The following is a 22,122-nucleotide window of genomic DNA, read 5'->3' on the forward strand; positions in this document are numbered from 1 at the left end:
ACAAGGGAAATATCAAGGTCCGTGACGTCGGAGTGACGTGGGGCCGCCTTCCCGTGGGCTCATCACCTGCAGGAGGGACCGTAAGGGACGGTGCTGTGAGGATTGGGCAGCAGTCGAAGGCGGGGGCGTAACTGAGAAACGAATGAATGAATGCAGTAGACAATCGTAAAATTTTAGAATCTACTTATGTTTATTTTCTTTATTTGCCAAATTATTTTTCAAAACCTGGTTCTTTACGCTCATGCAACAATGTAAAAATCAGTCTTTTGTAACCATATTTATATACATCCGTATTTGTATATTGTATGTGTATAAGCACCAAGACACAAAAGTTAGAAATAACAGAAAATGAACTGCGCGTAGCTGCTGAGGAAACCGAAATCGAGTTGACTCTTAGTCTGAAGGTCAGCGAGGTCATGTCGCACTCGAATGCAGCGGCTACTCATTTGAGAAACAATGCAATATTTTTAATTGATTTTTTCACTATTGAAATAAATTCTTCATTCATACAACTGGGAAAACAGAACAATTAAAACGGCAGATTTGTGTGTGGACTCAATGCTCAACGTGTCATAGATGGATATTAACGGCATTCACTTTTTTTTTATTTTTTTTTATTTGCTGTAATGTTGCATTCAGGGAAGAAAACAAACAAACAAACAAACATTTAAACAAATAAATGAAACTATACATACAATTTCCTATTGAAATATTATTGACAACAGCAAAATGCCACTTGATTATCAGAAAGACGAAAATGCGACAACATCCGTGAGGTTAAAACGTTCGCTTTAATAATGAACATGCTTGCAAACAAACAAACAAACAAACAAACAAACAAACAAACAAACAAACAAACAAACAAACGAATGGCTGAGACAAAATATAGCCAAATAGAAAATTACATTCTCTATCCTAGGGTGGTGTGCATACATTTACACACTATTGAAACAAATGTAGGAAAAGTTACCAGGAGCAATTTATAGCAACGAGATGTTCCTTAAAGCTAAATATAATTAATACTGAAAGAAAGCAAGGTTTCGGCTCAAGTTTGTGCGTCTCTTCAATGTTCTAATAAATTGAGATAAAACGAAGATACAAATTGCATTCGACTTGATTAGATAGACAAAAGTTATGTGGACACCTGAGCATACCATTGGGATGTGCTTTTTAAAAAACAAACAAAAAAAACATCTCACTCCACTTTAAATCCCATTTACAGTTATAAAAACCTCCATTCATCTGGGAGGATGTTCCACTAAATTTTGTGGAGATTTGTGCTCATTCAGATACAGGGATGTTCGTCAAATCAGGTACTGATGTAGCTGATGTGAGGGAGTCTGGGGTACAGTCACGTTCACATTCATCCCAAAGGTTTTCAATAGGGTTCGAGTTCTTTAGCAGGCCACTCAAGATCTTCCACACACTTCCAACCCATGTAAAGCAGATATTCATGGAGCTGTGCTTCGTGCACCAGGGCATCGTCATGCTGGAACAGTTTTGGGTCTCCAAGTTCAACCAAAAGTTAAATTTCATGCTGCAGCATCCAAAGACGTCCGATACGATTGTTTGTGAGAACAGTTTGAGGAACAACCACATATGGCTGGAAAAGTCAGGTGTCCCAATACTTTTGCTGATAGTCTGTATATAGGAAATAATGCTGTGTATCTGCCATCATTAGACTACACCATCTCTGATCAGCAAACTGAAACTCTGATGTAACAATATAATAAATAGGATTTATGAGGATTTTATGAGCAGTTGAGAATCTGATGAACTCACCTGGTACTATTTTCCTGATCTGAGGACTTACTGAGCTCATGTTCTCACACAGCATCACATCCAATCAGGAGTTTTTTTTTTTGCTGGAAAGCATCAGAGAACATGCAAGAGTTTGTTTCAGGCTTCCTGTAGGACCACGCAGGTGAATAAATGATACAAACAAACATAATTCTGCTTGAGTTCTGTATCCTCTGCAAGCTGGATGAAGATCATCACCGCATCGAATCTCATTTTTTAAAATCATATAAAAAACAAAACAATAAGCATACGAACAGAATGGCAAATTAATAAAAAAAGCAAAAAAAAAACACATTTTAGGCACTGTGTCTTCCTTCAGATCCACACTTGTAAACAAACAAACAAACAAACAGATTTATTTATCCGTGTCTGTATCCTGTGATTTATTTTGGCACGCTGTCCTTTCTTTTTGGAATAAACAAAACAAACAAACAAAAAATACATTGAAACAAAAAAAGGAAATTCATATATATATATATTTTTTTTTTATAAAAAGAAAGCATAAATAAATAACACAAAATGTGAAAAAATAACCAAATAAATAAATGTATAGATAGATAGATAGATAGATAGATAGATAGATAGATAGATAGATAGATAGATAGATAGATAGACAAATCATAAATAAAAATACAAAATGAAACAATAATCCATTAATAAATAGATAAATAAACAAATCGATTCATAACAATAGAAAATAGAAAATAACCTAAAAATCAACAACAAATTAATAAATGTATTAAAACAAAAAAAGCAAAACTTACACATAAAGAAATATCTACACATAAAACGTTGCAAAAATAATGATCAATAATTTCAAAAACAAACAAACAAAAACAAACATACAAATAAATAATATGAATAAATTAAACAAACAAACAAAAAAATAACCTTAAAAAGGTTGTCGTTTTCGTGCTGTACATTTTGAACCACAGAGACAAATAAACAAACAATCAAACAAACCAATCAATCAATCAAGGAAACAATCGATCAGTCAAACCCATTTAAAACCCATTTTTCTATTTCTTGAATCATTTCCTGTTTCTGAGACATTTTTCTGTTATCAACTCCAACAGCACTATTGAGACTGGGATGCTTGGTTCCTAAAAATTCCTGTTTTCCATACGAGGGGATTGGATAAATCACACACACACACACACACACACACACACACACACACACACACACACACACACACACATGAAGGGGGGATGAACACGTCTGTAGAAGTCGGGGTGTATAAAGTTCGCAGTGTAACTGAGAAACGTTGCTCATGTCCCATACTGCTGTGCTGAAAAACCTACTAACGTACAATCACGTGTCATCGTCTGTTACACAGATATCCGTTGTGCTTTCGGGGTTCATGAAGAAGGTGTTCAGAAGAAATCCATCCACCTTTTCTGATGGCTGCTTCCCAATCGCTTCCATCCGTCAGTGGAAAGCGAGAAGATGTTCCTCTCGACGTGAACAGGATGAAGTGGGTTTATATACAGTGTAATTCCCGGACAGTGTCCTGTCTGCCAGTAAACACACTCCACTTGCTCCTGGAGTCTGCAGGATGCCCCACACTCATACACACACACACACACACACACACACACACACACACACACACACACACACACACACGTCAGTGTCGGTATATAGAATAACCCCCTTTTCTTCATGCACCAGGGATGGGGGAGGGGTTTAAATAAACCACTCCTTCTTGCTCTCATCAATGGTCTCTGTAAAGGCGGGGTCATTTACGATGATAGCGGCGTCGGCGCAATCCGCCGACTCCGCCCCCTTCGCTTCGTTGGTGTGGTACGAGCCCTTGTGGCGGAACAGGTGGCGCACCACGAACACCAGCGTGCAGAGGATGGAGAAAATCACCACTGCGATGATGCCTGAAGAACAGCACATAAAAAAAATGGATGAATGCCAAAAGTATTGGGACACTCGACTTTTCCAGCCGTATTATTCTTCTCCAAACAGCTAACCCCAAATATTTTGAGGCACACTATTGCACAGGACGTCTTTGGATGCTGAAGCGTAATATTTTCCTTTTAAACTAGGAGAGCCAAACCTGCTCCATGAAGATCTGCTTTATATGGGTTGGAAGTGTTTGGAAGATCTTGAGTGGTCTGCTTTAGAGCTTAAACCCTTTTAAATCCCATTAGGATGAAATGACACTGAGTGTAATCCAGGCCTCCTCCTTCACCTCCATCAGTGTTTGACATCAATGTAACGCCAGATGTGTATAAATGTTAGTATATTTATATTATTAATATACTAGATCAAAATCTCTATGATAATTCCTTAGACACAATGGATTCGGTATAAAGTGAAGTGAACCTGCATGAAACCTCACCTCCGATTATCGCAGAGTCGCGTTTCACTCCGTCCCGGGTCACTCCCTCGTCATCAAACGGGAACTGAATCCCAGCTGAAACAAAGAAGAGATTTAAAAAAATGGTCATTTTCATTTAAACATGTGTGTCTCTCTCTGTGTGTGTGTGTTACAATCAGTGTGCTTTGTGATGAGAGGGTGAGGTTGGCACAGGAGCAGATCTGAGATAAACCGTCTGCTCCCTTCAGCTGGCGTCTCAGTGGGACACACACTCTACATGCCCAAAAAACCCAGGAATACCAAATGCACAGCTACACAAACACACACACACACACACACACACACACACACACACACACACACACACACACACACACACACACACAACACAACACATGGTACGTGATTTATGTGCCAGCGCTAATCCTTTCTGTAGACCAGGGATCGCAGACAGCATCCTCACTATCGCTTTCTTTTAAGAACACACCATCCATTAGGGTCTTCTTCTGCTGTACAACCTTTTATCACGTAGCGTTGGGTTTTTCTGCTAAACAGAGAAACGTCATTTTTCAGAGAAGAGTCTCTTTAATCGCAAGGTGAACCAAGAAGCTGCAGCACCATGGCCTGTATTTTTTTTGTTTTTTTGGAACCAAAATGCAAAAAAAGACAATTTCTCTAGGAAAAAAATACAATAAATTCCAGGGATCATAACAATAAACCTACTAGAAACTCTATGAAATGTTGCTCTATGGTAAAGTTGTTGCTTTTCCTTTCTCACTATTGAGTTACACAAAAAATACACACGTGTGTTTACTAAATATAATATGCAAATATGCAATGAATATTCAAAATAAGTCGTGCTGATTCTGCCTCCTGTTACATGTAAATACTAGTATTTAAATGAGTATTAATTATGCTAATAATTAGTTGAGATGCACATTTCATAAATTTGGTATTGGGACACCTGAAGTGAACGTAAAAAAAAAAAAAAGAAAAGAAGAAAGTTCAAAAAATCGATGTAAAAATAAAACAGAAACATCTTTAGAGGATTAAAAAGTAAAATAAATTGAGTCCTAGAATATCACTTTAGTTTAATAAGTATACACACCCCTAAACCAATACTTAGAGGTGATACTCAGTCATCTTAGCAATATTTTCCCACTTTGTCTCACAAAAACATCTTCTGAACCCACATCCACATCCACAACTTCACGATATCGAATATTCATTAAACACACCTCTCTCAACTGTGGGTGTTTGGCTGTTTTCTTTTACATCCCAGACATTTAAATCCAGAGCTCAGAATACTCAAAATGATGAGAAGAAGGAAGAAGAAAAGAGCTATAGATCTTCAGCCTCAGGAGAACCAGCAGTCATGAACCGTCAGCGAGGCGTGGATTGATCAGGCATCCTTGCTAATGATCACGAAGCAACACGAGCCTGAAGGGAAAACGGCGCGAGCTAATCGGTAAAGATTTAACGAGCAGTAAAAAATCCCCACGATGTCAACGATGGCTTCTAAATAAAAAAACAACATGTTCTGTATACAATTAGTGTCCTATTTATATCTATAGAGACGCCCCTCACCTTACGAGCGAGTTACGTTCCAAACGACCGTTCGTACCATGAATTTGTTCGTAAGTTGTTCCTGTGTTCCTTATTGACTACGCAGATCTCCTAATGATGTAAGAGCTATAAATACTATCTAATAACCAATCAAATATACTAACGAATCAAAATGATCGAAATACTGTATACAATGGTTTTTATTAGGTAATAAAAAAATACACATTTATACAAATACTATGAGAGTGTTTTAGTGCCAAGTTCAAAATAGATAAATAATCGAAGATTATGAAAGTAAAGTCGTAGCACTACAAGAATACGGTGGTAAAATTTTGAAAAAAAAATCACAGAATTGTGAGAAACGTTTTACTGTTTTGCAATTTCATAGCTACGACTTTATTCCCGTCATTTAAATTGTATTCTACAAAAAACTTGATTCTCGTATTGCCACAATTCTATTCTCGCCTTGCTACACCTTTATTCTAGTACTTTTTACCTAATTCTCAAAACATTACAACCGTTTTCTCATATTGCTACGATTTTTTTCTCGTAATTCCTACTTTATTCTCATACTGCTATGACTATTCTCGTATTTTTGACTTTATTCTCAAAATATTACAACTTTATACTTGTATTGCTTATATACAATTCTCGCTTATATACAATATATATATATATATATATATATATATATATATATATATATATATATATATATATATATATATATATATATATATATATATATATATTATTTTTTTCCTGGCACTAAAATGCAGAGTATATAGATGCATGAGGTGACATAATCCCATGGCTAAAATAGGTCATAAATAAAAGCACATTTACCTTTTATCCATTTACAGTTACATTTTCAACAAATAATTTTCCACAGTTGCATCAGGTATAAATTCTTTTTTTTCCAATACAGTAAATAATTACCCCTCAGACTATCCTTACACCCTCACCTGATTCGGGCTGCCAGGGGTTGAAGGTGACCGACATGGCTGGGATGGTGAGCGGTAAAGCCCCGCAGTTGGACTCCACCAGCACGCCCTGGATGGAGGCGGTGGACGGAGGGCTCGGTCTTAATGCCGCTTTCAGAGGAGCGATGCGGTTGAACTGCACCCTGGAGAGGCAGCCGACGAACCCTGGTGTGTTATAGCGCTCTATGAGCACGCTGTCTACCTGACCAGTTTCTATAAAAAAAAGACATAATATATTAATACATTACATTAGTTTGAGCCACCTGCATCTATTAAGCACTGCAATACTCGAGCGCAAATGCACAAGTTTTATTATAAATAATGCTGAAATGTACAGAATTATTTAATTCCTGTTTATTTCCAGAAAGAAGGAGGCTGAGTCCGGTTCCATTTAAAAAGTCAGAAACAATAATGTTGCGAGCTTGCGAGTATCGAGGTTCCACTGTATATATGCATCTTCTTCTTTGGGCTGCTCCCATTAGGGATCACCACAGCGGATCCTCCATCTCCATACCCCCCCTGTCCTCTACATCTGCCCCTTTCAAACTAACAACCTGCATGTCCTCCCTCACCACATCCATAAACCTCCTCCAGTTTTCACTTTATAACACTTTATATAACCGAGGATGACAATTTGACTAAATTAAGACTTCTCCATACCGATATGACAATATAATAAATGTGTACCATCCTGGGTATATAAGGAATAAAAGACCAGGATGGGAACGAATCGGTCATGGATAGACAAGGAAATGTTTCACCTTAGAGCTGAGCTGTTTCCAGTTCTAAAGCGTCTACCACGGCGAGATTCAGAGTATTAACACTCTTTTTTATCCACTTAATTTAATGTTACTGTAAACTAAATTTAACTATGCGCATTAATATAAACCGGTGTCAAAGCTGCAGCTGTAGGAAAATGAATTCACGCATTTTTCCGACCAATCAGATTTGATAACTCGAGAGCACTGTGAAATATAATGCTTACATTAACAAAAACAGAGCAACCTGTGTATGTGTATGTGTGTGAGAGAGAAAGAAAAAAAATATATGAGTTGTAGGTGCAATTGTCTGGTTTCTCAGACGTGCAGCAATGTTCTCCTTCCAGTATTGAGCCCCTCAGTGGTCAGCCTCTCTATCTGTCTTCCTTTATCCGTCTATTTTTACGCCCGTTCCTTCCTGTCTGTCATATACTTCATCATCGACTTACACAATTTTTTTTGTTTGGTTTCCTGGCTGCCTCCTGAAGCTTGTGTGTGGTGCATTTTAGAGTTTTCAGTTCTCAGGGTCTGGGATCTGCTTCTACTGTCTATGTAATGGCTCACCGGAGGGGTGGCTTAGTGGTTAAGGCATTGGAGTTTGGATCTAAAGGTCGTGAGATCAAATCCCAGCCACACCAAGCTGCCACTCTTGGGCCCCTGAGTAAGGCCTTCAACCTCATAGCGTCTCAGTTTTTAAGAATGAGATAAATGTAAGTCGCTCGGCCTAATGCTTTAAATGTAACTGTAGGTTAAGATGTTCTGATCAGAAGGTCACAAGTTAAAATCTCAGCACCTCTAAGCTGAGGCCCATGAGCAATTCCCTTAACCCTCAACTGCTTAGTTGTATAAATAAGATAAATGTAAGTGGTTCTGGATATGGTCATAGTGGAACTGTATTCCCATCTACAACACAGATTTGAAATCCTAACACCTGTATAAGTTAATGCATCAACAGCTGGACGTCTGAACCGTTTCTGGACACATGTCGGGGAACATCCACAAAAACAAAAATGTGTTTCTTCTAGTTGGAGATTAGACTTTAGATGTGGAAGCATGAAATTTTCCCTTCACCTGAACTACGAGACCCAAACCAAAAAAGCACAGTCTTAGCGTCAGTTGTCCACAAACGTTTGTCCATATAGTGTATGACTGGTTCATCCTATTGTACCCCTTATCATGTTTCTGATTCTTTTTCTCTTTTTCTATACACTGTATTTAAACACTGAGGGTGAAAAAGAGCTCTGACACGATTCTTAGTTTCACATCACAAAAATACATGACATTTGAACTTTCTATATATAGCAACCTGGACAGCACACAAATACACATTATGCTGTGTGAAAGCTTAGCTTAATGAATCTGGTCTCCAGGTCCTTAATTGTATATTTTGGAACTGCTCACCGAAGACTTTTCCGAGGAAAATGGTTTTGATCAGGTTGAACTCGGTGTCGGACGCTTCAGGGAGGGAGTAGCTGGTGGTGGGGTAATGATCTAACTGTACACATAGAAAAACACAAATATAAACACACTCAAAACCCAAATCTAATTGTATTGTACTCCAATTATAGTTAAATCTATAATTAAATCCTGCTTCATGGAGAGATGTTGGATTGAAAGATCTCCTATTATAGAGCTCTGATTTCAGACCTATTGACCTATGCACCCCATTCCTCTTCATCTCATTTACATCAGTACCTGACTTTCGTGGTGGCTGAATGAGCACAAATCTCCACAAAATCTAGTTGAACACCTTCCCAGAAAAATGAAAGTTAATATAACAGCAAATGGGAACAAAATATGGAATGGGATGTTGTGATCTTATGGATAGGTGTCCAAACTTTTGTCTAATAATTGTGTAATATATATATTATATATAGATCAAATCAAGTTATCTCACTGTCAATGTTCACTACACGCACTAGAGCAGGGCTGTAAATGATATAATGCTGACTTCCAGTACAAAACCGAATGAATCTGAGCTTCTCGCTTCACCTGCAGATGAATGAGTCTCTCATGTCGGCTGATGTTGATGCTGTGCGGCTGACCGTTGGCCATATTGCGGTGATCCAGGCTGATCACAAATGGCTCCTTCAGGCCGCCCAGGTTGTAGCGGATCTGCAGTGTACCTGAGAGCATAATCAAGTCACATGCTATATTAGCAACATCACAGGGAGGACGAATTACAAGAAAAACATATGCGGCCTGTGTAATAATTATTTCTATAATAATACAAATAATACAGATAAAACAATACAGGGCAATGAAAGGCGAAATGTCGTCGTTGTGATTATCACAAAGTTAAAACCAGCTCAACCTCCACAAAGCGTCTTCAAGATCGATTTTTTTCACTCCTGAATTACATAAAAACCTCTTCCGTGTCTGTTGCTTGTTAAAAGTCTAACCGTTGCTTCGAAGCACCACTGCCAGATAGTCCTGAGTCTTAGAGCTGATGTACGCCAGGACGGATGGGGCGTGAGAGGTGCTGAAGCTGAAGCTGAGCTCCTCCTGCGTCAGGTTTCCCTCCAGACTCAGAGCTCCTAACACGCCCTTCTCCGCAGGAGACGAGATGCTGCCAGACATAAAGTCATAGCGGACCAGCGTGCCGCTCTCGAAGTACCCGCCCACATCTAGAGCACATTAAGGAAGAAGTAAATAAAATGGCTTCCTCGGATTTAAACGAAAGAATGGGAAAAAAAATCTCTGTACAATCGAAGAAATTACAAATATTAGAAACATTCAAATCTAAAAATGTATATTTTAGTTGTAACACTATATGGAAATGGCTGGAAAAGTCAGGTGTCCCAAAACCTTTGTCTATATATCTATCAGGAAGCTTAAATCGGACAAAATCATAATATGATTGAACAAACACAATGTAAAGAAATGTATTACATCCATAACACACATAACAGCGCGGTAGATAACAGGTGGACTGTATGTCATACCGTCAGAGCAGTAGGGTCCATCGAAGGCCGTGAGACTGCAGTCACACGTGTAGCTGTTATATTTCTCCACACACTTGCCTCCATTTTGGCAGCGTGTACCGTAGCTGGGGCAGTGACCCGAGCAGCCGGGCTTTACTCCTGGAGTCACCTTGGCTCTCTCCTCCAGGTCAAGGGTCACGCCATTCATCCTAAGCGAGCGAATGCATCCGAGAAATCCCCTCTGCCCTCCAGAGGCACCTAGAATGAAAAATATATAACACTGCTTTGCATTTTAGCCCTTATATTAGCATAAAAATTAAATGTGTCTGTGTAGCATTAGCACTATGTAGCGCTATTATCTGGGGAAAAAGGTTATGGCAACAGTTATGACAAGACGTTCCAGAATGAAATACAGTAATTGACTGATTTTTTATTTTTTTTTACCAATGAACAGCTGACTGAAGAGCTGGAGACGGGCGTGGCCCTGAGTCGGGGCCGGGCGCACGTCTCTGTAAACTTTGTCCAATCGCAGGGAGGCTTCCTTGACGTTGCGTTCGACCTCCACCCTGTGCCACTGGTTGTTGTTAAGGGGCGTCGGCGATCGGGCGTTTAACTCCACAGGCCCATTCCCCACGTCAAAGGAGAAGGAGACGACGTTAGCATCTACGTGAAAAGAAAAATTATCTATAACTGACGAAATAAATGTTCCATTAATGCAGGAAATGTATTTGGAATAAAAAAATAAGTTAAAAGGAAATACAAGAAACCGCCCCCCCCCCCCCCCCCTTTACCTTTTGTAAAAGAAATCACAAAACTGTCCCTTATTGAATGCGATTTAAAATTGTTAGCATTTTGCCATGGTGTAAGAAACGTACAACAACTTTGAGGTGCTTTCCCATTTATTTATTATTTTCCTCAGGTGTTTTTCTGTTTTCAAAAATTCTTACATTTCAACTCGATGCGAATGAAGTCGGTGTTGCCCAGGTTCTCCAGGAAGATGCCATGCGACGACGAGGTCTTGAAGTAGAAGCTGATGTCAGCGCTGGACTCGCCTTGAAATGTGGGGAAATGCAGATATGCCGCTGGGGTGATGAAAGACGCGGCGTTCCAGAAGTTTCCTGTATGATGAGCGTAGGTGAAAAAATTACCCAGCATTCTTTGTATAGATATAGATATAGATACATCAACACAGATATACAGTGGCTGTTGCTTTGACCAATCAGATCGTGATTTGGCCAATTCAAGGCCCTCTAGAAGGCATCTGATAACATCTGCATTTTCCTGTCCTTCAATTGGATGTTCAGAGAGCACGCTAGTCAGACCTCACAACCAAACAAACAAACAAACGGAAAAAATTTTACTTTTACACTTAAAAACCCCTGATAAAACTAGACTTTACTAAAGGCCTTTTTAGCTGTAACATTTCTATAAATCATTTAAATACATTCAAGAAAAAAAGTTTTACACTTTTTAAAATAATTGTAAAAATTGTATTTGTAATTATGTAAAAATATTTCACTCATATGAATTCATAAGGTGCCAATACTTGTAGCACAAATATTTAACAATATATTCAAATTTCTTTATATTTCTTTGCAAATTTTCACTGTAACACTGTAATAATTCCGTATATCTTTTCCGGAATGCATTTCACGTACGGTCTCCTTGACAACGCAGAGGTCCCACGGTAAGCTTGGCTTCGGATCCAGAGCGATGCGTGTCCCCAACGACCACTTGAGTAACGGGGAGATGGTCCTTATACATCAGCACACCTGCGTCTTCCCTCCTGAGAGTCAAAAAGTCATCAAATAAATTAGAAGAAGGACACGCCAATAAATCATACCGACCACCAGAGGGGGACGTGCCATTAAGTTGGTCCTCATGTCTGGTCTTGTAGGTGTTCAGGGAGTTGCTTTTTTGCTAATCACTGCTTAAAGATGTCATACAGTATTTGCACATTGAAATAGATTATCTGTACTAAGTGTCTTTACTAAGTCACATGATAGTTTGTACTATCATGACTTTTGGTTAACAGAAATATACGCTATATGAACAAAAGTTTGTGGAAACCTGACCATAAGATTTCTTCTTAAACATCTCATTCCAGATGTTCCACTAGATTCTGGAGTGTGCTCATGGAGATTTGTTCTCATTGTGAGGTGAGATGAAGTGAGGAGGCCTGGGGTGCAGTCAGTGTTCCAAATAATCCCAAAGGTGTTTGATAGGGTTTGAACTCCACATCCAGATCTTCCACACACCTTCAAACCCATGTAAAGCATATGGAAGATGTTTGGGTCTAGTAGTTCAAATAAAGGGAAAATTTCATGTCCAAAGATGTCTGATACACTTGTGTAAATCCAATTTTGTGGTAACAGTTTGGTTAAGAACCACATATAACTGGAAAAGTCTGGTGTCCCAATAGTTTTTTTAATACATATAATGTATCAGTAGTGCTTTGGATCAGTCCATACAGTGTATCTATTGTACTATTCATTGTAATTGATGTTAAGACATTATGGACAGAGTGAAGGTCTCATGTCTTACCATCTTCTCAGGTCTGCATCGCAGTTGCAGTAGTAGTTTGGGTCGGTGCAGTTGCGCTCAATACCGCAGGCGCATTTCTGGATTCCTGGGCCTGAGCCGCCCCAGTAGAAGTGTTTCTCGTTCCCATGGCCGACCCACCACGTATACGGCGGGCCGTCTAACAGAATGACAAAGTGCACCAACATGATAAACTTGTTCTCGATTCTGAGGGTTCAGATTACAAGATGTTGATGATGAATACTCTAAAATATGATCGTTTCTGTAGTAACATCAGTACGGTGTTATTATGTTACGAAGGACATATTCCCATTCGCAGTTTTCCCAAACGCATCAGCTGTTTTATCTATGAATACGTCTTGAATTATTACCAATAGTCTATTCTCTTCATTTCATAGCTTTTCTGTTTACATTGAAGTTTCTATGCAATCATGTGATTTCAGACGTCACATCACATGTGACCAAAATTTCATGCATCACAGTGTGACCAAAGTGTTCAGCTAACGTTACAGTTTTCAGTGACATCATTTGTTTCGCCAAAACATTTTGATTAATATCTATAACATGACATCACCTTCACAAGAACAAGGTGAAGTACACTGTATTTTAGTAACTCATCATTCATACAATTACATAATAATTATGTCTAGAGAGTAAACTATACCCATAATGCACTTGTAGGTAATCAGGACCGGGGCACTATCTTGGAAAGTGTGAGTTAGGTAGATAGAGTGAAGATCTACACATATACACACACACAAACACACAAACACACATTACCTGGGGAGTTGAGAAGGCGGGACATTTGGCAGGTGTAGGCTATGTACTGCTCACAATGTTCTGCGTTGCGGGTGATGGTGTTTATCTTGAAATAAACCAAACAAAAACATAATGTTGTCGAACATTTTTCGCCTTTTTTAATATCAGTAGTGTTTTTTTAACGTAAAAAAAAAAAAGCGCACCTGCTGTGTAGACACGTTGTAATTGAGTTTCAGTACAGTTCCCTGAGCAGACCCGGAGTTCACCGCACTCTGAGCTGGCAAATCGTTCACCAGCATCATCCACACTTTATCGCCTGAAATATCAACCCCCCCACACACACACACACCAAATTGTAGAAATTTCCATCATCTGTATAAAAAAGACCAATGTTTCAGAGTAAGCAGAAAGAGTCTCTTCACCAGTCATGTTGCAGATGACTTTAAACGGTTCGAGAGGTCCGCTCCCATCCGGATCGATCCAGTACGAGTCTGAGCGTCTGCCCAGGTGCTTGTACTCCTCACATGACTGCTCGTAGATCGCTGCACAGAAGCAGAGGTAAGCACAATTCCGAACACACACACACACACACACACACACACACACACACACACACACACACACACCTCACACCTGTAATAATTGCTAAATCAGTTTATTTCTGTACTACATTAATCAGCTAAATTTAGCCTGAATGCAAAGAGAAGACAAAACACCTTGAAGGAGTTCAGGAATACTGCACACTTGCAATGTGCTAGTCATAAATTGTTAGCAAACACATTAATCAGCTAATCCTAGCATGATGGAGTAGACTGCTAAAATTACACTAAGATACACTATATGGAAAAATGTTTGTGGAAATCTGATCATAAGATCATTATGTACTTTTTGGAGTATTTAATTTCACATGTTGTCCTCTTTTTCAGTAATACCCTCCACTCTTCTGGGAAGATGTTGCACTAGATTTTCCAGTGTGCTTGTGGAGATTTGTGTGAGATTCTTTAAGCCACAAGGGTGTTAGTAAAGTCAAGTACTGATGTAGGTGAAGTGAGAATTCTTGAGGTGCTGTCAGCGTTCACATTCAATGTTCAAAGGTCAGAGCTCTATAGCAGAAGATCTTCCACACACTTCCAACACATTGAACGCAGATCTTCATGGAGCTGGCTTTGTGTACAGGGGCATTGTCATGCTGGAACAGGTTTGGGTCTCCTAGATAAAGTGAAGCCTTCAAAGACATTCAATACAATTGTGTGCCTGTAATTTGTGGTATCGATTAATGCCACGTGTCCCGATACTTTTGTTCATATAGTGTAAACTGCATATAGAAAAATATGTTAAGTTATAATTTACAACATTGCCTTTGACTAGAATGTGCTGCATGATAGTACACAGTAATTAGCAATGATGTGGTTGATATACGTGGCAGCGTACATGTGTGGCAGGTCGCTCCGTTGTATCCAGTTCCATCGCAGCTGCATTTGAACATGTCTCCGGTCTGAGAGCATCGGCCTCCGTGTTCACAGGGATTTGGGACACACCTGCAGGACAATACAGTCAGCTTTTCAGTCTATACAGGGACTATACACCAAGCAGACATAACATTATGACCTTATAACATTATGAGCGCTGAAGTGAAGAACACTGATTATCTCTTCATCATGGCACCTGTTAGTGGGTGGGATTTATTTATTAGGCAGCAAGTCAACAATTTGTCCTCAAAGTTGATGAAGGAAAAAATGGGCGAGCGTAAGGATTTGACAAATTGTGACATCTAGACGTCTGGGTCAGAGTGTCTCCAAAACTGCAGCTCTTGTGGGATGTTCCTGCTTTGCAGTGATCAGTATCTATCAAAAGTGCTCCAAAGAAGGAACAGTGGTGAACCGGCAACAGGGTCGTGGGCGTCCGAGGTCCGCATGGTTCCGATCCAACAGACGAGTTCCTGTAGTTTAAACTGCTGAAGAAGTTTATGCTATTAATGCTCCATGGGTCAGTATTGTTTTGGGGGACCAACACAATATTATGAAGGTGGTCATAATGTTATGCCTGATATATACATATATATATATATATATATATATATATATATATATATATATATATATATATATATATATATATATATATATATATATAAAACAGGAAAAACCTCCTGATTGTTACCAAACGGGAGAAGGTTTCAGGATATCAGTGACTGCCTTGTTGAATAAAAACAAATATAGCTAAGTGTCTTTAGCTGTTACGTATCATGAAGGATATATAATAACCCATGTTTTTCTCTCTTCTTCTCACTTCCTGTCCTCCTATCTTTACCACCCTGTCGAGCTATACATCCTCCTGACTTACCAGTGATCCTGCCCCCTTCTTCCTTCCCGACCTGCCTGAACCATCCTGACATTCTATTTCTGAATCTTTAGCTGGAAACCACTCGCTGCAGCTGAAGATGATTCCAATTAAACTGGTTAAAAATCCATTAAGTTACTGTGGAGGCTTAAACTCAGAAACCTTATAAATTGATTTGGACTGTAATTAATATAAACAGGTGCCACATGGGCTCAGGGCTACAAATGCTACAAACAATTCTGCACTCAAGCATCCATCAGCGAACAGTTTAACAATGATAGAACCATAATGATTGGACTTTTGGAGTCACTCTAATGAAGAGTCTGGTTCCTTTCAGAGTTTATTTCTTATACAAACTCTTGTTAGAAAATTTGGCAAATCTGTCAACTTCGGCAAACTTTTTGTTGACTCTGTTGAATGGACGTTTTTTTAAGATGCTAATATGTCTAGTTACCGTGAGTAAAATAATATTTAGGAAAAACTATATACAAAGCTGATATTGTTCTATTCTTATATGCTAGATGTTCAGAGTAGAGCTTCATTTTTCACATCGAACTAATAAGATATGAGCAATAACTGTTAAACATCAAGGAATCCAATTTTGGCGAGTGTATAATTTCTGACAAACTGTCACAACGACTTAAACGCCGCAGATTCAAACAGCCCGTAGCTCCGGAGCTGTCGCGATGATGAATGAGTTTGCAGGTACATCCACAGGAGCAGTATGGCCCATATATTGCCCCATATGCCAGTCCCAATTCCCTACTGAGCTGCACTCGGGGAGTTATAACTCCAAAAACCCAACACAGTAAAGGCAGTCTGAGATCAAAAGACCGCTCTGGTCTGATCCCAAACATCCTGGGGGCTTTCGGGTCAAACAAACAAGGACAAGTTAGGAAAAGGAAGACGTCTTTGAAGATGAGCTCCTGCTGAGAAGAAACAGCAAGATGAGAAGGATAGACCGTTCAAGCTTTGCTGCTCTTAAACTGTTAAAATGCTCCTAACCACAAAATCTGACAGGCAAGAAATTTCTGCTAGTTTTGCAAATTATGGTTTTGGGGTTCACATTGCTGATAGACAGACAGACAGACATACAGAGACAGACAGACAGACAGACAGACAGACAGACAGACAGACAGACAGACAGACAGACAGACAGATAGACAGACAGATAGATAGATAGATAGATAGATAGATAGATAGATAGATAGATAGATAGATAGATAGATAGATAGATAGATAGATAGATAGATAGATAGATAGATAGATAGAAACTATGTATGGATTGAAACTAGCATTACACAAGACTTAGTTTCGATACACTAATTTGATTGGGTAGAGTTTTTATATTGTTGCTAGATTTTAAGATGATTGTTCCAAAGCGCATGCTCTGTTTTAACTTGTTTTGATTGCTGCTTATTGGTATCTACTTACCACAAACATACAGTTCAGCATCTGTTGAACAGCAGAAATTTGGGTTTATGATCATTTTAATAGATATTAATCAGTGTTTGGCTTATTGATATCATTCTTTTAATAGATCAGTGTGCTGTTGATTAAGTAGAGTCTTGTGAGAAAAAATATAATAGGAAGATTAAAGCCATAATAAATCATAGTGCTTTGGATACTTTACATTTGAAGGCAAATACTTTTGTACTTTCACTCAAGTACTTGGTTTTTGTACTTCGTCCACCACTGACAGTTGAAACTCTCGTGATTGCTAAATAGTCCTGATAACTGTAACAAGGTTTTTGATTTAAAAATTTTTTTTACATATTTCTTTTGAATCTCTATCTCTGGCCTAAATATTCATTTTGCATTACAAGAAAAACAAATTTTACCTTCACTCTGAACACAATCTGAGATAATAAAGGTTTGGGAAAATAGTTAGCATACCTGTCGATGATGGCACACATGTCCAGGCTGACGTTCTCGAAACCTCCCAGCTTTCCCTGTTCTACAGCATGCAGGTCAACCAGCTGCTCGTCCACATGGATGAGCTGCATGCAACCGTGGAAGGAGCGATGAGATGGCGAGAGGTCTGTCCGTGGGAAATAGCCTGTGTACGGAGACCAGTATTCGGATTTAGGTCTAATTTAGGTACCAAATATAAATGCACATTCAACTGAAGTTCAAATTCCCCTGAGCTGTGGCAGCACTGGGGCCAAATTTGGTCAGAATGTTTCTTTTTCAATCAGTGAGCCAATGAGCAACAATTCTATGAGCTGCCAAAGACACCTCAGCTATTGATAAAGAAAAATGAGAAGCGAAAAAGGTGCTTGGCCCCCTACTAATACTTACTAAATCTCAATGTTGCTTTACAGAGTCAAAGTAACAAATAATCATAAGAAACTACTTATAACCACATGCTTTATTTCCTTCAATGTCACAACTATCTGTGGTTGGGAAGCAAGGCAATTCGAAATTATTAAATATTAAATAAGCTTTTGATAATAAATCTTTTCTTGAAGAAAATCAATTTTATCTGTACTAAATATAATCCAATCCAAATCAGTGTTTAATAACGAACCACTTGGGCAAAACAGTTTGTATGGAACAGAAAGACCTCCGAAGTAGTAATCTCCCACTGTGCGGATCTGGATGGGGAGCGTTGCTCTGACGGACGACGTCTCATCACCGTTGATGGTGAGCATAGCGAAGCTCTCCAGTGCCAGGAAATGAACACTGTGCCACTGGCCGTCATTGAGGCCTGAACCTGTGCAAGAATAAAATGATTTGGATTGAATGCACCCAAACAACAAAAATTTGAGCTGTATAGCAACGATATAGGACCATTTTGGCCAAAAACTTACAATATTTATACAATGATTATTCCCTTTTCAGAAACTATAATCGATATAATGAGATGTGTTTGAAATCTGATCCATTAATAATAAGTAAATAAAGATTGAAGCTACAGTTCTTTCATTGATGATGCCTAATATGTTCACCTATTTACAGTTAGCAGCAATTTAGCATTACTTTCTTTAAATCTTAAATGCACTTACAGCTGCATTGGCTTTAATAATAATAAAAATAATAATAATAATAATAATAATAATAATAGTGAAAATTTGGTTTAATAAATTTGGTTTAATAAACACACCCTGTACTTGGTTAGATCATAGGCCCACAAATCACTGTTTTGAAAAGATTATCGTTGACGTTGACGTGATAGAGCTAACGTTAGCGCCCTAGCTTGTGGTTGCTATGCCGCAACTTCAGTGCAAAATGTTGTATGAATGGTTGAAGCTTTACGTGCAAACAGTATGGACTTGTCCATGTACTTCCACTTCGAACACACAAACATGGAAACTGACGCTTTATATATACAGTGTATATATATATATATATATATATATATATATATATATATATATATATATATATATATATATATATATATATATATATATATATATATATATATATATATTTTAGTGGTGTACATGCTTTTATACATATTATAATGCATCATTTACATAAAAACCAGAAGATCTAGAAACATCTGTAGCTCTGCACTGTTACCTGAGGAGATGTCCACCCGTGTATTCTTTCCTTGTGAGATGTAGATGTGCACTACCACTTTGCCTTCCACGAGGCTGACCTCGACTCCACCAGGCATTAGAGGAGTAAACATCAGGAGGCCGCTGGGGCTCCACGTGCGGAACTGCAGGCTCACTGCCACCGTATCTGCGTCACTGCGGCCCGGGAGCTGCAGAGTGCTGCTGGAGTTGAAGAAAGCCGGGAACGTCGGCGAGGCTTCGCACGTGTACGTCAGGTTACGCTGGGAAACAGCATATGGACAAGTTTTAAACCAAATTAAATCTTTTTATAGTAGTATTATGTTATTGCAATGGTATAAATGATTTATTATTCATAACATTTATGAAGAATCATTTATAGAATAATTTGCTTCCACGGCGGTAAGAATTCAGGAAAAGGAATTCACATGCGTTCTTTGGTACCCTAGAGTTCAACTCATTAGCTCACTGCTTACACTAATGAGTTGTGCACTACAAAACAGCTGTCTACTCGGTATCTACTGAGGGAAGCAAACACCACCCACCCACCCACCCACACACACACACACACACACACACACACACACACACACACACACACACACACACACACACACACAAACACACACAACACTGTAGAGGAAAGTTCAAGGACAATGAAAAGTAAAATCACTTACATATTTTTGGTTAAAAAACATAAGTCCCCAAGCTCAATGCACTGCATAATGGTTGTACGCAGCACAGACGACAAATGAAAGCAGATTTTAAAACATTACTGAGACACCACAAGTCCAGAAATGAAAGACAAAAATACAAAGGAAATTATACAAAAGTCCAAATACTCGTTTCTGATTGGCTAGAGGGTGAGCATATAAATCCTATTGTTCTAAATGAAAGCGCTGCCTTATAAACAACTGTAACCTTCGTAGCATACAGTTGAAGTTGCATAGAAAGTGTGTGAGCTAAATCTTGTGTTTCATGTAATGTATATGGTGAATATAAAGCTTTTGAGAGAAGATAAGGGTAATGGCACAAAGGTAATGGCACACCAACAGCTTTGCTATTAAAAGAAATGCAGCCCACATGTAATCCAAACACGTTTAATCTCTCCCTCTACATTTACATTTATGGCATTTGGCAGACTCCCTTTTTGATGGTTAAGGGGCTTGCTTAAGGGTTCAGATGTGGCAGTATGACAGTGGGATTTGAATTTACGAACTTCTGATCAGAAATTATAAAATCTTAACCACTGTACTCTCTCTTTCCCACATTTTCTCCTGAAGTAATTAACTAATTAACTAATTATTCAATTTCATTCCAATAAATAATAATCATATTACACTCCTTTGTCTCTGTGTACGATCTAGAGAAGGCAGATCTCTAGATGTATGAACTTATATATAATACACACAATATGGACAAATGCATTAGGACACCTAACTTTTCCAGTCACATGTGGTTCTTTCCCAAACTGTTACCACAAAGTTGGAGAAACACATCTGTATAGGAGGTCTTTGAGTGCGGTAGCAGGAAATTTCCCCTTTACTTGAACTAGGAGACCCAAACCTGTTCCAGCATGACAATACCGTTTTAAAAAATTTAATAAAATCGCATAACAAACACTTTCAGATTAAAACAGATGTGGATTTCCCTCACTTATAACATGTGTAGCTCAAAAACTTTTTGTGAGAAGGTTTAAAGCACCAGACTCCAGTTTCAGTAATGAAGATGCTGGCCAGTGCAATCTATTGTATCAAGAATGGATTTAATTTCTAACAAAATGATGACGTTCCAACCCCAAGCATCGAGCTGCTCTCTGTAACGAAAGCAAACATGTGTAAAAATGTTCTGGACCCAGCATGAGTCTCGATAAGCAACAATGATCCAGAGTCAGGTACAAAAATCAACAACAGAAAAAACACCCAAAACCAACACTTACAAAGCTAGAAGTGTCGATTCGTTTCCTGCGTGCCAAGTTGGTGATGTTGTCCCCGTTGTAATGGATGTCCTCCATGCACCCGATGAAGTTCTGAGGAGCTCCTGAGCTGGGCTTGGCCAAAGTAGGCATTCCTCCAAAACTGATCTATGAATAGGACAAGCATGTTATTATAAGATTAATATAAGACAATTTTAAGATTATTATGAGATTGTTACGAGTTTGTATAAAAAGGTTTCGAGACTAGTTTGTAACAGATGGAATGCAAAGTCACAGGGAGCGCCAACCTTCATAAGACAGTGTGCCAAAAGACATTGTCCTGTGTACATTCTGATCACCACATCTGCGATTTCATCATGGACAGCAAATTGGAACAAAGCGCAAATGAGAAATTATGCATGAAACTGGGCAAATCTGCCACAGAGACGTTTAACATGATCTTTAAAAGTTGAAGAACATCATTTGAAGACGATGAGAGATCAGGAGACCTATAACGAGCTCAACCCCTGGAAATGTCTAAACCATTCAGCAACTTTTGCATGATGACCGTCAAAGAACAATCCACAACATTGCTGCCATTGTCGGTGTGTCATATGGAACATTCCAGACGATTCTCACGTGAGATTTGAACATACTGCTGATCCAGGAGCAGAAGGAAC

The 22,122-nt window shown here is 38.7% G+C and overlaps 1 protein-coding gene across 1 annotated transcript in view; it reads right to left on the minus strand.

The window, feature by feature from the left end:
* Positions 1 to 445: 445 nt before the first annotated feature.
* Positions 446 to 22,122, minus strand: part of cntnap2b (contactin associated protein 2b) — a 53,770-nt gene continuing 32,093 nt past the window's right edge. The window contains exons 7-25 of the mRNA XM_083525263.1: positions 21,467 to 21,610; positions 19,532 to 19,790; positions 18,570 to 18,719; positions 17,900 to 18,062; positions 15,095 to 15,201; positions 14,086 to 14,205; positions 13,867 to 13,979; positions 13,685 to 13,769; positions 12,908 to 13,064; positions 12,022 to 12,149; positions 11,311 to 11,481; positions 10,808 to 11,026; positions 10,385 to 10,621; positions 9,842 to 10,066; positions 9,432 to 9,565; positions 8,841 to 8,934; positions 6,664 to 6,894; positions 4,154 to 4,228; positions 446 to 3,689 (exon numbers count right to left, since the gene is read on the minus strand). Of these exons, the coding sequence (XP_083381389.1) occupies positions 3,490 to 3,689; positions 4,154 to 4,228; positions 6,664 to 6,894; positions 8,841 to 8,934; positions 9,432 to 9,565; positions 9,842 to 10,066; positions 10,385 to 10,621; positions 10,808 to 11,026; positions 11,311 to 11,481; positions 12,022 to 12,149; positions 12,908 to 13,064; positions 13,685 to 13,769; positions 13,867 to 13,979; positions 14,086 to 14,205; positions 15,095 to 15,201; positions 17,900 to 18,062; positions 18,570 to 18,719; positions 19,532 to 19,790; positions 21,467 to 21,610 (3,012 nt within the window). The 3' untranslated portion in view covers positions 446 to 3,489. The remainder of the gene's footprint in view (positions 3,690 to 4,153; positions 4,229 to 6,663; positions 6,895 to 8,840; positions 8,935 to 9,431; positions 9,566 to 9,841; positions 10,067 to 10,384; positions 10,622 to 10,807; positions 11,027 to 11,310; positions 11,482 to 12,021; positions 12,150 to 12,907; positions 13,065 to 13,684; positions 13,770 to 13,866; positions 13,980 to 14,085; positions 14,206 to 15,094; positions 15,202 to 17,899; positions 18,063 to 18,569; positions 18,720 to 19,531; positions 19,791 to 21,466; positions 21,611 to 22,122) is intronic.

Source organism: Silurus aristotelis (genome assembly GCF_946808225.1).
Source record: "Silurus aristotelis genome assembly, chromosome: 22".
In the NCBI taxonomy this organism is placed as follows: Eukaryota; Metazoa; Chordata; class Actinopteri; order Siluriformes; family Siluridae; genus Silurus; species Silurus aristotelis.